The sequence below is a fragment of the Vombatus ursinus genome, unplaced genomic scaffold (assembly GCF_900497805.2).
Source record: "Vombatus ursinus unplaced genomic scaffold, bare-nosed wombat genome assembly UNPS02007284.1, whole genome shotgun sequence".
NCBI classification, from domain to species: Eukaryota; Metazoa; Chordata; class Mammalia; order Diprotodontia; family Vombatidae; genus Vombatus; species Vombatus ursinus.
The window spans coordinates 15,663,983-15,676,252 of record NW_020947062.1 but is presented as its reverse complement, the minus strand read 5'-3'; the positions used below and the strand labels follow the sequence as shown (position 1 = coordinate 15,676,252).

General features: G+C 37.7%; 1 protein-coding gene across 1 annotated transcript in view; it reads left to right on the top strand.

The window, feature by feature from the left end:
• HSPA4 (heat shock protein family A (Hsp70) member 4) overlaps nt 1-12,270 on the top strand; it is a 50,266-nt gene that overhangs the window by 23,115 nt on the left and 14,881 nt on the right. Inside the window, exons 7-8 of the mRNA XM_027849104.1 lie at nt 6,752-6,996; nt 7,959-8,035. Coding sequence (XP_027704905.1) covers nt 6,752-6,996; nt 7,959-8,035 — 322 coding nt within the window. The remainder of the gene's footprint in view (nt 1-6,751; nt 6,997-7,958; nt 8,036-12,270) is intronic.

The following is a 12,270-nucleotide window of genomic DNA, read 5'->3' as shown; positions in this document are numbered from 1 at the left end:
TAAACTAGTACCCACTAATTAAAATTGGCTTTAGGGATTTTATGACTTGTGTGCTAAAGTAGCATAGTATCATCATAGAGCATTGTTCTATATAGTCTTCTAATAAGTCTTTTAAAATTTAAGATAGGTACTAAAGGCATATTGGCATAGTAGATAGAGCATTGGATTTGGAGTCAGGAATGTCTTGAGTTCTAATTCTGCCTCGGGTGTTGATTGACCCTGTGGCTTTGGACAAATTCTTAGAGGGAGCTGGCAGTACAGTGGGTTGTCTCAGGATCAAATGAGATAATACATGTAAAAGCTCTTAGCACAGTGCTTGGCACAAAGGAGGTACAATATAAATGCTTATTCCTTTCCTGTTATTCCCACTTCTTTGAGCCTTAGTTTTATCCTTTGCAAAATGGGGATAGTAATAACACCTTAAGGGTTATTGAGATAAACCAAATACCAAATGAGATAATATACATTAAGTCCTTTCAAAACCTTAATGTATTCTGTAAATATTAGCTGTTATGCCTTATCTTCATCTTCTTTTAGTCCAAAGGCTCTCTAGTCTGTTGGAGTAGTCCCTACTCCAACAGATATGCTAATGTCTTCCCCATGATAATGGCTACTACTCTGTAACTTAAAATTCCTTGCGATCATCCCCCATTCTGTCTTCCTTTCTTCCATTTTCTTTCTCTCTGAGGCCAACCCCCTCTCCTTTTTTTTTCCCCAGCCAAAAACAAGATTTATTAAAGATCAGCCATATTGGCCAGACTCTTAAGGAATCTAAGCATTTGTATCGCTAATTCAAGTGGGCCAGATCTTAAGAATCTGAGCGCCTTAATGGAGACAAGATGAATCTTATATATAGAAAGACTGGGAGGGATCCAGGAGTGGCCAAGTAGTCTGGAGGAGGGATCTAAGGATCTGGATGGGAGTGGCTAGTAAGGTGGGGTGAACAGAATGTGAGGCCAACCTCCTTAAATGCACCTTTTCATTCCCTACTGTCTCCTCTGGTAGGTAGCCCTTGTAATCATCTCTCTCCTTTCTCATCTTGAATCTCTCCCTTTATTCTTCTTCTCTTCAATTTCTCTCCTCTCTTTTCCTCAGTCTTTCTTCTGTCTTATCTTCAGTCTCTCTCCTTTGTCTTATCTGCATCTTCTCTTAGTCCATAGGCTCTTTCCCTACTCCATCAGACATGCTGATGTCTTCCCCGTTCTTAGGAGGAAAAACCAAACGAAAATCCTCACTTAACCTTACCATCACTCAACTCTTCTCTTTTATCTTTATTCCTTTTCCAGGGTCAAATTCCTGGAAAAAGTTCTCTAAATTCAATGCCTACATTTCTTCTTCGTTCTTTTACTTACTTGGCCTGTTGTAATCTGGCTTCTGACTTCCATCACTCAAATCAAACTGTTCTTTCCATAGTTACCAATGATTCTCATCCATCCTGAATTCTGTGCTGGGTTTGACACTGATAAACACATTCTACCTGATAGACTCTCCTTAGGTTTTCATGTTACTGCTATCTCTTGATTCTCCTTCTCCCCACCTGTCCATTCCTTTTCAGTCTTCTTTGTTTGATCATCATCCACATTTCACTCAACTGTGTGTACCCCAAGATTCTGTTCTGGACATTCCTTTTCTTTATCTGCACTCACTTGGTAAACTTACCCTCTTCCATGAATTCCATTTTCACACTGAAGATAATGCTTGTATTAAACCTCGCTATACTGAGTTGCAGCTTGGAGTCAGGAAGATTCAAGTTCAAATTCAGCCTCAGACACTTGCTAGCTGTGTGACCCTGGACAAGTCACTTTTCTCTCAACCTCAGTTTCTTCATCTGTAAAATGGGACTAATAATAGCATCAGGAGTTGTCAGAATAAAATGAGATAACAGTAAAGCGTTTTGCAAAGCTTAAAGTTATTGTTACTATTTTTCTTGCTAATTTGAAGATCGGAGCCTTTTGTTTTCATTAAGTAGGAAAGGTTAGGTACCAGTATTTGTTTGCATGATTGCCTAAAATTTGTAATGATTTTCCTAAAACATGTTTGACCATGTCACTCCTCTTTCTGAATAAACTCCAGTGGCTCCCTATTGCCTTGAAGAGCAAGTAAAAAATGCTTTGTTTAGCATTCAGAGCCCTTCATCACCTAGCCCTCTCTTGCCTATCTGGTAGTTGAAACAAGATACTCCATCTCTCAGCTCCAAGCATTCTCCCTTGTCATTTCCCATGCCTTGAACACTCTCCCTTCTCCACTCTAGCTACTGAACTCCTTGATTTCCTTTTAAGTCCCAAATAAAATCCCACCTTCTACTGGAAGCCTCCCCCAACCTCTCTTAATTCCAATGCTTTCCCTCTGTTAATTATTTCCTATTTATCCCGAGTATAGCTTGCTTTGTAGATATTTGTTGGTATGTTGTCTCTGTTAGTTTGTGAGCTCCTTGTGGCTGGAACTATCTTTTGCTTCTTTTTGTGTACTCAGCACTTAGCATAGTGTGGAAGGCACTTTATGAATGTTTATTGACTGAGTGATCTACTAAAAAAAAGTTACTTAAAAAAGTAAAGCTTTCAGTACTTAGCACATTTAAGTAGCAATTTAGGTAGTAACTTAGTAGCATGGCATCTGAGTAGTAGCTTTGCTTTTTTGGTTATAAACTTATACCTGTTCCTCTCTCTGTAGTTCAAATCATAGTAAGATAGTGAAATAATAAGGAACAAAGGAGCCTGGCTTTACCTTATGAAAGGCAAAACCAAAAAAACCCATGTAACCTTTTAAAGGCAAAAGAAGAAAAAAATCTAGTTGGAGGCCCTTACGGAATATTTTGAGGGCTCAAGAGATGGTTTGTAGGTTGTTGCCAATCACTATTACTGCATTTTGCTGAGCTACTCCTCAACCCCAAAAGTAAGAGCTTTATATCTTCCCTGTCCCACAACTGATAGGTGGGACCTGGCAGAGACGGGACCTGCATGTAGGTCCTGCATATTCAGCCCCTCCTCAGTGGCAAATTATACCTCAGGTTTCTGGGTTGGTCTTCCCCAGACCATGCTTAGTGCCCACGGGGATTTCCTTCAGCTGATGGGTAGACTCTCACCTTTCTTTCACACCAAGACTACCTTGACACCATGGGGTATATGGGGTGTTCCAGGAGGACTAACACCTCTTGAGTGAGTGCTTACCAAACCCTTTTCAGGGCTGCTTGTCCACCTTTGGTTTCCACCTTCACCCAAATCTCATCTGTGACTCCAGGAAGCAGCTGCATCCTGGTAAACCATCTTGGCATACAGGCCAAACCATGTTGAGAGTAACTGACAGGCCACAAACCTGTCAGTAACTTAGGGGGATATCTATCCCCAAGCATGCAAAGACCCCCATGCCCCTGCCATGAAAACAGCTGAAGCAGGTTCTGTGGATCTCTTAGAGCTTGGCCAGACATTGAAGACGCCAAGGTCATCCACTGCATCCCTGGCCATTGCCTGTCTTGTTGCTGGACTTTGATGACAAGTCAAGACATTACCCTGTGATGTCATTGGTCCTCTTTGAAAACAACAACCTTGACTGCTCATCTCATATTGCTTTCTTCACAATGTACTAGAATAGAGCTTCCAAATAGTAAAATATGGATGTTTGGTAAAAATATAGAAAACAAAAACTGAAGAAAGACTTCCTTCATTAGGCACATGTAGCTTAGCATAATGAAAAATAAATTTGATCTGTACCACATTAAAATTCTAATTGGATTATAGACTTTAAACATAAAGGCCTATTTTTTTAAAAGATGGAAGAAGTAGAATGTTATATTCTAATTGTTGAGGAGAGCATAGGGTTAAAAATATAAATAGAAGTTAGTAAGGATTAGGTTGAAATGCTGATATTTATTAAAATATTAAAAATTCCTGCACAGTAAACTGTACAATCAAGATTAAAAAAAATTGGGGAAGACATTGTAAGATAGTAGATAAAAAACTAATTTTTTAAACTTAAAAGGAATTGAATGAAATATTGAAGGATAGAATCCAATCTCCAGTGGATAAATGGTCAAACGAGAGGAACATTTTGTCAAAGAAGAAGTTAACTATAAATTGGCCCTTGCGAAAAAGATTTGAACTCCAACAAATTAAAACAACTTTGTGGTACCACTTTGTACCCATCAAAATGGCTAAACTAATTTAAATGCCGTAACTCAGTGCTTTGTGGGCCTGTGGAAAAATAAGTAAAGCCATATACTACTGTGGTTATTTTCAAAATGGTGCAATCTTTAGGGAGAAAAAAATCTGATAGAAAACCGTGTAAGTTATTTTAGAAACAAACTTGCCCCAGTAATCTTATTATTGAGGGCATTTACTTGGAGAATATTATAAAAGAAAAAAGGTATATAGTAAAACACTTATAGCAACATTGTTATTGCAAAAACCTGGAAACTGAAGTGTCCTATAGTTGGGAAAAGGATGACTAAAGTCATAGTGTGTTGACATAATGGGAATAGTGTAATTTAATTATACTATTCCAGAACTGGCAGATTTTGCTGAGCCACTTTTATCTTAAATATCTCAGGCTAAAAAAGGTCAAGCATTCTGATTTTTAGAAAAGGGAGGAGTGTAGAACCTGCAAATTATAGTGAGTTTGACTTCACTTCTGGTCAAAATTCTAAAATGTTCTATTAAAAAAACGATTGACAATTAGAAAAGGAAGTGATGATCAGAAAGCAAGCTTGGCGTCGGCAAGAACAAGTCATGGTACTCTAACTTGATTTCTTTTTTTTTAAAAACAAGATTGCAAAACTGGCCTATCATGGGAATGCTATGTAGATACGATTTGCCTAGTTTTTTGGTGTAGTACTTATTTTTCGTAATATCTTGTGGGAAAGATGGATTGATGTGGGCTAGGCAATTGTATTGTTAAGTGGATTTTGAACTGGTTAAATGGTCAGATCCAAAGATTATTTTGTAATTGGTTCAATGTCAGCTTTGAAAGAGGCTCTCCAGAGATCTCTAGTTGGCTCTATACTGCTTATCATCTTTGTCAGTGTCTTGGATAGGCCATCCATCTCAGATATTTGAAAATAGGAGGGATAGCTAATGTGACATATCCCTGAAAATCTGGTCAGGCTGCAACAGTGATTTCAGTCTGATAAGATGAACTTCAAAGGCTCAAAAATTTAACTTCATAAGTATAAGATGAGGGGAGGCATGGTTAGACAGTAGTTTGTCTGAAAAAGATCTACCAGCTTCCTTGGGACAAAAGTCAGGATCATTGTAAGACCACTGTAATGTGGCAACTAAAAACTCCCCAAACTTAATGCAAGCTTAGGCTATGTTCAGGGAGGCATAGATTTCAGGAATAAGAGTTAGGTGATGGTTATGCTGTCGCTGCAGTTCTAGCTGCTGCCTTTTGGGAGTGTTGTTGATACACTGGAGAGCCATAAAGAGATGAGAAGCCAGGGCAGTGGAGGGACTTGATTCCTTGTCATGAGACCAGTTTAAGGAACTAAGGATGTTCAACCTGGAAAAGAGAAGATTTTTGGGGTTGGGATGGGGAATTGGGGCTGATAACAGTGTTTGAGTTTTGGAAGGGTGGTCATGTTGGAGAAGGATTATATAGTTCTTTATGTTCAGGGAGCATTGGGGTAGAGATTGCAAAAGTTAAATTTAAGCTTGATTCAAACAAAAACAGCCTTTCCATAGTGCATTGTAGGAGAACAGTGTGGTTAAGTGAAAAAGATAGCTGGATTTAGGGGACCTGTATTCAAATGTTACATCTCAATCTTACTACCTTTCTGACCTTAGGAAGAAAGTTACTTTATCTCTGTAAAATGAGAGTCCTTCTACCTTATTCTATGATTCGGTGAATGGGTGGGCTACTTCTGGAGGTGATAGATTCCTCATGATGAAGAGTTCTTCAGGAAAAGGCTGTGTGGCACTTGTTCTGTTGTTTAGAGGGAATTGTTTTTCAAGTCTGGGTTGAACTCAGTAGACTCTTAGGTTCCTTTAAGCTCTGAAATTCTTTGATTCTGTGATAGATAAGCTTGGGGATGTAAGTGTTTATAGAAAGATCTATAAAAATGTGAAGAAAAAGGAAGCAGGAAGGTAAAAATAGCTTACATACCAACAACTTATATAAAAGGGGTGGAAATGTGTATGTGGACATATAGCAACAAATAGATAAAAAGAAAATGACACACAGTGACCAGTAAATTTTACATGTACTTAATTAGTACATTTTATATGATGAAATTAATGTACTCAAATATAAATAGTCATAAAAATACATTTACTTGGTGTAGTTTGTGTTTAAAACTCATTTCATGATGCTTTTTCAAGTATTAAACCTTTAGAGGAAGGAGCACTGAAAAGAGCAAAGGCACCCAATCATCTATATCAAGGTGTGTTTTAGCCATATGTCAATCGGTGGAGATGGGAAGTTTGGTGAAGCTGGAGGGTCTGTAAACTTCCAAGACTTAGACAGAACAGCACTGAGACTCTTAGAGCATTCCGTACTTAAAGGGCCAAGCTTCCTTTCATTTAGAAGATTGTACCTGTCATTTAAAGACATTGTGAGTTTGTTTTTTCCAGTTTTTCTTTGTTTTTACCCTCTTTGGGTACTAACTTAAGCAGAAAATCTTCCTTCTTCACGGAGTTATTGTAAAGAAAGTGCTTTGCCAACATTAAAGTACTGTGTCATTGTGAAAAATTGATGCTTATTAATAGTAACACATTTTTCAATTGATGGCTAATTGGAGTAATTTAATCACATTCTTCTTTAGGTTCTTGCCACTGCATTTGATCCAACATTGGGAGGTAGAAAATTTGATGAGATGTTAGTAAATCACTTCTGTGAAGAATTTGGGAAGAAATACAAACTAGACATCAAGTCCAAAATCCGTGCATTGTTGCGCCTTTCTCAGGAGTGTGAAAAGCTCAAGAAATTGATGAGTGCAAATGCTTCAGACCTCCCCATGAACATAGAATGTTTCATGAATGATGTTGATGTATCTGGAGTTATGAACAGGTATCTCTTAGGATTTTAAAATAAGGGCTAAATTACTTTTTTAAACTTAAGTTTTGCTGTATTATTCTGAACCACAAACCTGAAATTTGAATATCAGTGATTGTTGTTTGAAATGGTTAATAAGCTAGTTTATGTGAGGAGCAAAACTGAAACCTCCAATTAAATGTCTGACCTTTCTATTTTCATTATGGCTGAGAAATGAATTTCTAATAAAATAAGTTACTGTTCATTGACAAGTTTTGATTAATATTTGAGTTAGCTGAGCATTGCCATAAATAACCTGTGTAAACTAGAAATTTTCAGCTAATTCCAAACAGATACCTCTAATTTAAGATAGTTGCTTATTTAGTCTTTCCTTCAGAAGGTATCATTCCCTGATGGCCCTCTTATAAGCCTCTTCAAATTTGTGTGAGTTAGTTCTTGACAACAAATAGTCTGTCTGCAGGCCTTTCTACCTTGGTATATAGAGTCTGACAGAGCTCATTTTTATTTGGCATAGTTTTCAAGAACCCAGAGCCCACCCTTGGTCATTCTAATCTTTTTGACAAAGTTGAAATGCAGATTGTTTCATTCTTTGTATTTGTATTACAACTTCAGTGACTAGCAAGTAGAGTGCCCAGTACTTAGTAGGTGCTTAATAAATACTTGACTGATAAGTTTGGGAAAAGCATGATCTAACTCCTTCTTCAAAGGTGTGAAGTAGAAGTTAGGAACAATTAAAGATAGTACTTTACAGTTGTTAACTTTATTAAGGAAGGTTATTTTTTTGACTGTAGAAGGGAGAGTTTAACAGTTTTTATTGAGACTGCTAATTAGCATTTATGTGTTGGATGGTCTATTTAAAGCACACTGTCCAACTGAGTTCTGAAGTCTTAGGGTGTTAAGGGGGTAAGTAGATAATTGCTTTTTTAAATCCTGGTTTGTTAAAAGGAGAATATAACTTAACTTATTTCTTAAAATAGGAGCAAATTTCTGGAAATGTGTGATGATCTCTTAGCTAGAGTGGAGCCACCACTTCGAAGTATTTTGGAACAAGCCCGTAAGTTCTTTATTGTCGGGGAATAAGTGGTTGATATGTCTCAAAGTCAAACATTTAACTACTTCAATGGGAATTTAGATATTTTAAGTATCATTTCCTACAATTACCTGTAAAAATTCCATAATATGAACTGTTTGATTGATTTACTTAGGATGATTTTTACCCCTTCCACCTTCTTAACTTTTCCCTTTCTCATATTTAGAAAAATTCAAAGATAGAGAATCCAGATAAAGCCTTAATAACTGTAATTCAGATACTTTTAGTAAAATGTGGGCTCCCTTCTTTTAAAATTAAAATTTTATTAATATTCTGAGTTAAGAATTTTGCTTTTTATTTTTTTTTTAAATGCTAATAGTGATTGTCTCATTCCCTGTAGGAATTTTGGAGTTTCATTAGTGTTGAACATTTTGTTGGACAAACTAATTCTAAATGTCACTGACTTTCTTTTTTTTAAATTTTTAAAAATTTTTTTTCATTAATAAATTTATTTATTGTTTTGTTTTCAACATTTACTTTCGCAAGATTTTGAGTTCCAAATTTTTACCCCATCTCACCCCTCCCCCCACCCCAAGATGGCATGCATTCTGAATACCCCTTCACCTAGTCTGCCTTCCCTTCTCTTATCCACTTCCCCTTCAATTTTCCTGTAGGGCAGGGTGGATTTCTGTACCCCATTTCCTGTATTTCTTATTTCCTAGTTGCATGTGAAAACATTTCTTTTAAACATGTGTTTTTAAAACTTTGGGTTCCAAATTTTCTCCCTTCCTCCCTCCCCACCCACCCTCATTGATAAGGCAAGCAACTAAATATAGGTTATATATGTGCAGTTATGTAAAACACTTCCATAGTAGACATGCTGTGAAGAACTAACTCTATTTCCGTTAATCCTATCCCACCCCCCCCATTTATTCTATTCTTTCTTTTGACCCTGTCCCTCCTCAGAAGTATTTGCTTCTGATTACTCCCTTTCCCAATCTGCCCTTCTCTCTATCATCCCCCTACTCTCTTGTCCCCTTCCCCCCCTATTTTTCTGTAGGGTAAGACAGATTTCCATACCCAGTTGAGTGTGTATGTTATTCCCTCCTTAAGTCAAATTCTATGAGAATAAGATTCACTCATTCCCTCTCATCTTCCCCCGTTTCCCCTCCACTGTAGAAGCCTTTTCTTCTCTTTTTTTTTTGTGAGATAATTTACCCCGTTCTACCTCTCCCTTTCTCTTTCTCCTAGTATAATCCTCTCTCACTTCTTAATTTTATTCTCCAGATATGACCCCTTCATTTTCAACTCACCCTGTGCCCTCTATCTATCTATATCTATATATATGTACCTATAATTTTTCCCCTCCAACTACCCTAATACTGACAAAGGTCTTATGAGTTACAAATATCATCTTTCCATGCAGGAATGTAAACAGTTCAACCTTAATAAGTCTCTTATGATTTTCTCTTTCCTGTTTACCTCTTCATGTTCCACTTGAGTCTTGTATTTGAAAATCAAATTTTCCATTCAGCTCTGGTCTTTTCATCAAGAATGCTTGAAAGTCCTCTATTTCACTGAATGACCATTTTTTCCCTTGCAGGATTATACTCATTTTTGCTGGGTAGGTGATTCTTGGTTGTAATCCTATCTCCTTTGCCCTCCGTAATATTATATTCCATGCCCTGCGGTCTCTTAATGTAGAAGCTGCTAAATCTTGTGTTATCCTGATTGTGTTTCCACAATACTTGAATTGTTTCTTTCTGGCTGCTTGTAATATTTTCTCCTTGACCTGGGAACTCTGAAATTTGGCTACAATATTCCTAGGAGTTTTCCTTTGGGGATCTCTTTGAGGAGGAGATTGGTGGATTTTTTCAATTTCTATTTTGCCCTCTGGTTCTAAAATATCGGGACAGTTTTCCTTGATAATTTCTTGAAAGATGATGTCTAGGCTCTTTTTTTGATCATGGCTTTCGGATAGTTCAATAATTTTTAAATTCTCTCTCCTGGATCTATTTTCCAGGTCAGTTGTTTTTCCAGTGAGATATTTCACATTGTTTTCTAATTTTTCATCCTTTTGGATTTGTTTTACAGTGTCTTGATTTCTCATAAAGTCAGTAGCTTCCAATTGCTCTATTCTAATTTTTAAGGAAGTATTTTCTTCAGTAATCTTTTGGACTTCTTTTTCCATTTGTCCAGTTTTGCTCTTTAGGGCATTCTTTTCTTCATTGGCTTTTTGGACCTCTTTTGCCATTTGGGTTAGGGTATTATTTTCTTCAGTATTTTTTGGGTCTCCTTTAGCAAGCTGTTAACTTGCTTTTCATAATTTTCTTGCATCACTCTCATTTCTCTTCCCAGTTTTTCCTCTACTTCTCTTACTTGCTTCACAAAATCCCTTTTGAGCTCTTCCAAGGCCTGGGACTGATTCATATTTTTCTTGGAGGCCTTGGATGTAGGAGCTTTGGCTTTGTTGTCTTCTTCTGGTTGTATGTTTTGATCTTCTTTGTCACCAAAGTAAGATAATATAGTCTGACTCTTTTTATGGTGCTTGCTCATGATCCCAACCAATTACTTGAGTTTTAAACTCTTTGTTAAGATAAGAGTCTGTTTCCAATGTGAAGAATGTACTGTCCCAACCTTCAGGGGTTTGTACAGCTGTTTTCAGAGATACTTCTAGGGACCTGAAAAGTGTCAGTTCTTCCAAGGTGTTATGATAAGGGGTGAGGTGTTTCCTCTCCACTGCCACAACAAGCTCCACCACGTCAGCGCTCCTCCTTGCCTGCGCTCCTCCTCTGCCCAGGAGTGCCCCTCAGAACTGTGACCCAGATCCAAGCACGGGCAAAGCAAGAGATTCCTGCCTCAGCCCTGGCAAAGAGATTCTTGCAGTCCCCCTCTGATCAGCCACTTGATTCCCCCTCAGTCTGTGGGCCGGAAGCTCAGGAAACAGCTGCGGCCTGCAGTCGAGGCTTGTGGCTGAGACCTAGCTTTCCCACTGACCTTCTAAGTTGTCTTTGGCGTCTATGGGTTAAGAAGTCTGGAAACTGCATCAGCTGCCCGCGATTCAGTCCTGTGAGGCCTGCTCCAAGTAAGCTGTGGCGTGCGCGCGCATGCTGAACTGTGCTCCTCTCCCAGCCCGGCGCAGTATACCTTTCTGATCAGCCATCTAGGTTATCTTGGGCTGGAGATTTGTTTTACTCTGTTTTTTTTTTATGGGTTCTGCTGCTTGTCACTGACTTTCTTAAAAAAAAAATTTTAAGTAAAATTGTTGACATTTTGTTTTGAAATAGACTGGCTTTTCCCAACAAACTCTTTTATAAAAGTGCATTCCCTGAAAAGGTTGGATTTATCCACTTTTTTAAACAGAAAGAATATTGGTTTTGTTGGGTTTTGGTTTTTTTGTTTGTTTTGTTTTGTTTTTGCTTTTTGGTGAGGCAGTTGGGGTTAAATGACTTGCCCAGAGTCTCTCAGCTGGTAAGTGTCAAGTGTCTGAGGCCAGATTTGAACTGAGGTCTTCCTGACTCCAAGGCTGGGTCTCTATCCACTGCGCCACCTAGCTGCTCCAAGAATGTCTTTTAAGTTTGATAATGTGATACTAACTTTGACCATTATGCCAGTCTCTCTCTCTTTTTTAAAAATATAAATTCTGTGATGTTTTCTATGTGCTGCCTAGGTCCAAGTTTTGTAGATAAAATCCTAAAAGATTAAGTCTTATACTCATCATAGTTATATAAGCTATATTTAGGTTGGAGAAGAGAAGCTGAGTGTACCCTAATAATTGTCCTTAGGTATACATATGAAAAGCTTTTCTATGGAAGATGGTGATCAACCGTTATCACCAGGAAGGCCAGAGCAAGCGAAAATGGATTCAGTTGCAGAGAGAGGAGTTGAGGTTAGATATAGACATGATTGCTTTACACATAATAGGCAATAGACATAAAGGCAATAAATGATTGTTGAACTAATGAATAGAAGCAAAGATATCTTGAAAGAGGTTAAGATGCTACAATAGATGCATGTCTTTGGAGATGGACGGATCTCAGTACAAGCTTCTTTACCCAGGATACTTTGGCTAAAACCATTCATGTCATCTTGGCTTAAAAGTTTTTCTCTTTTTACCAGAAAACAGAAACAAAACCTGTTTTTTTCTTTGTCAGATTGATAGTACCATCAAACCTGATAACCTGACATGTCCCTGTCTCATAGGAAATTTTACTTATATGACCCAAATGTCAGGATATAGATTCAGAATGGAGAACTCT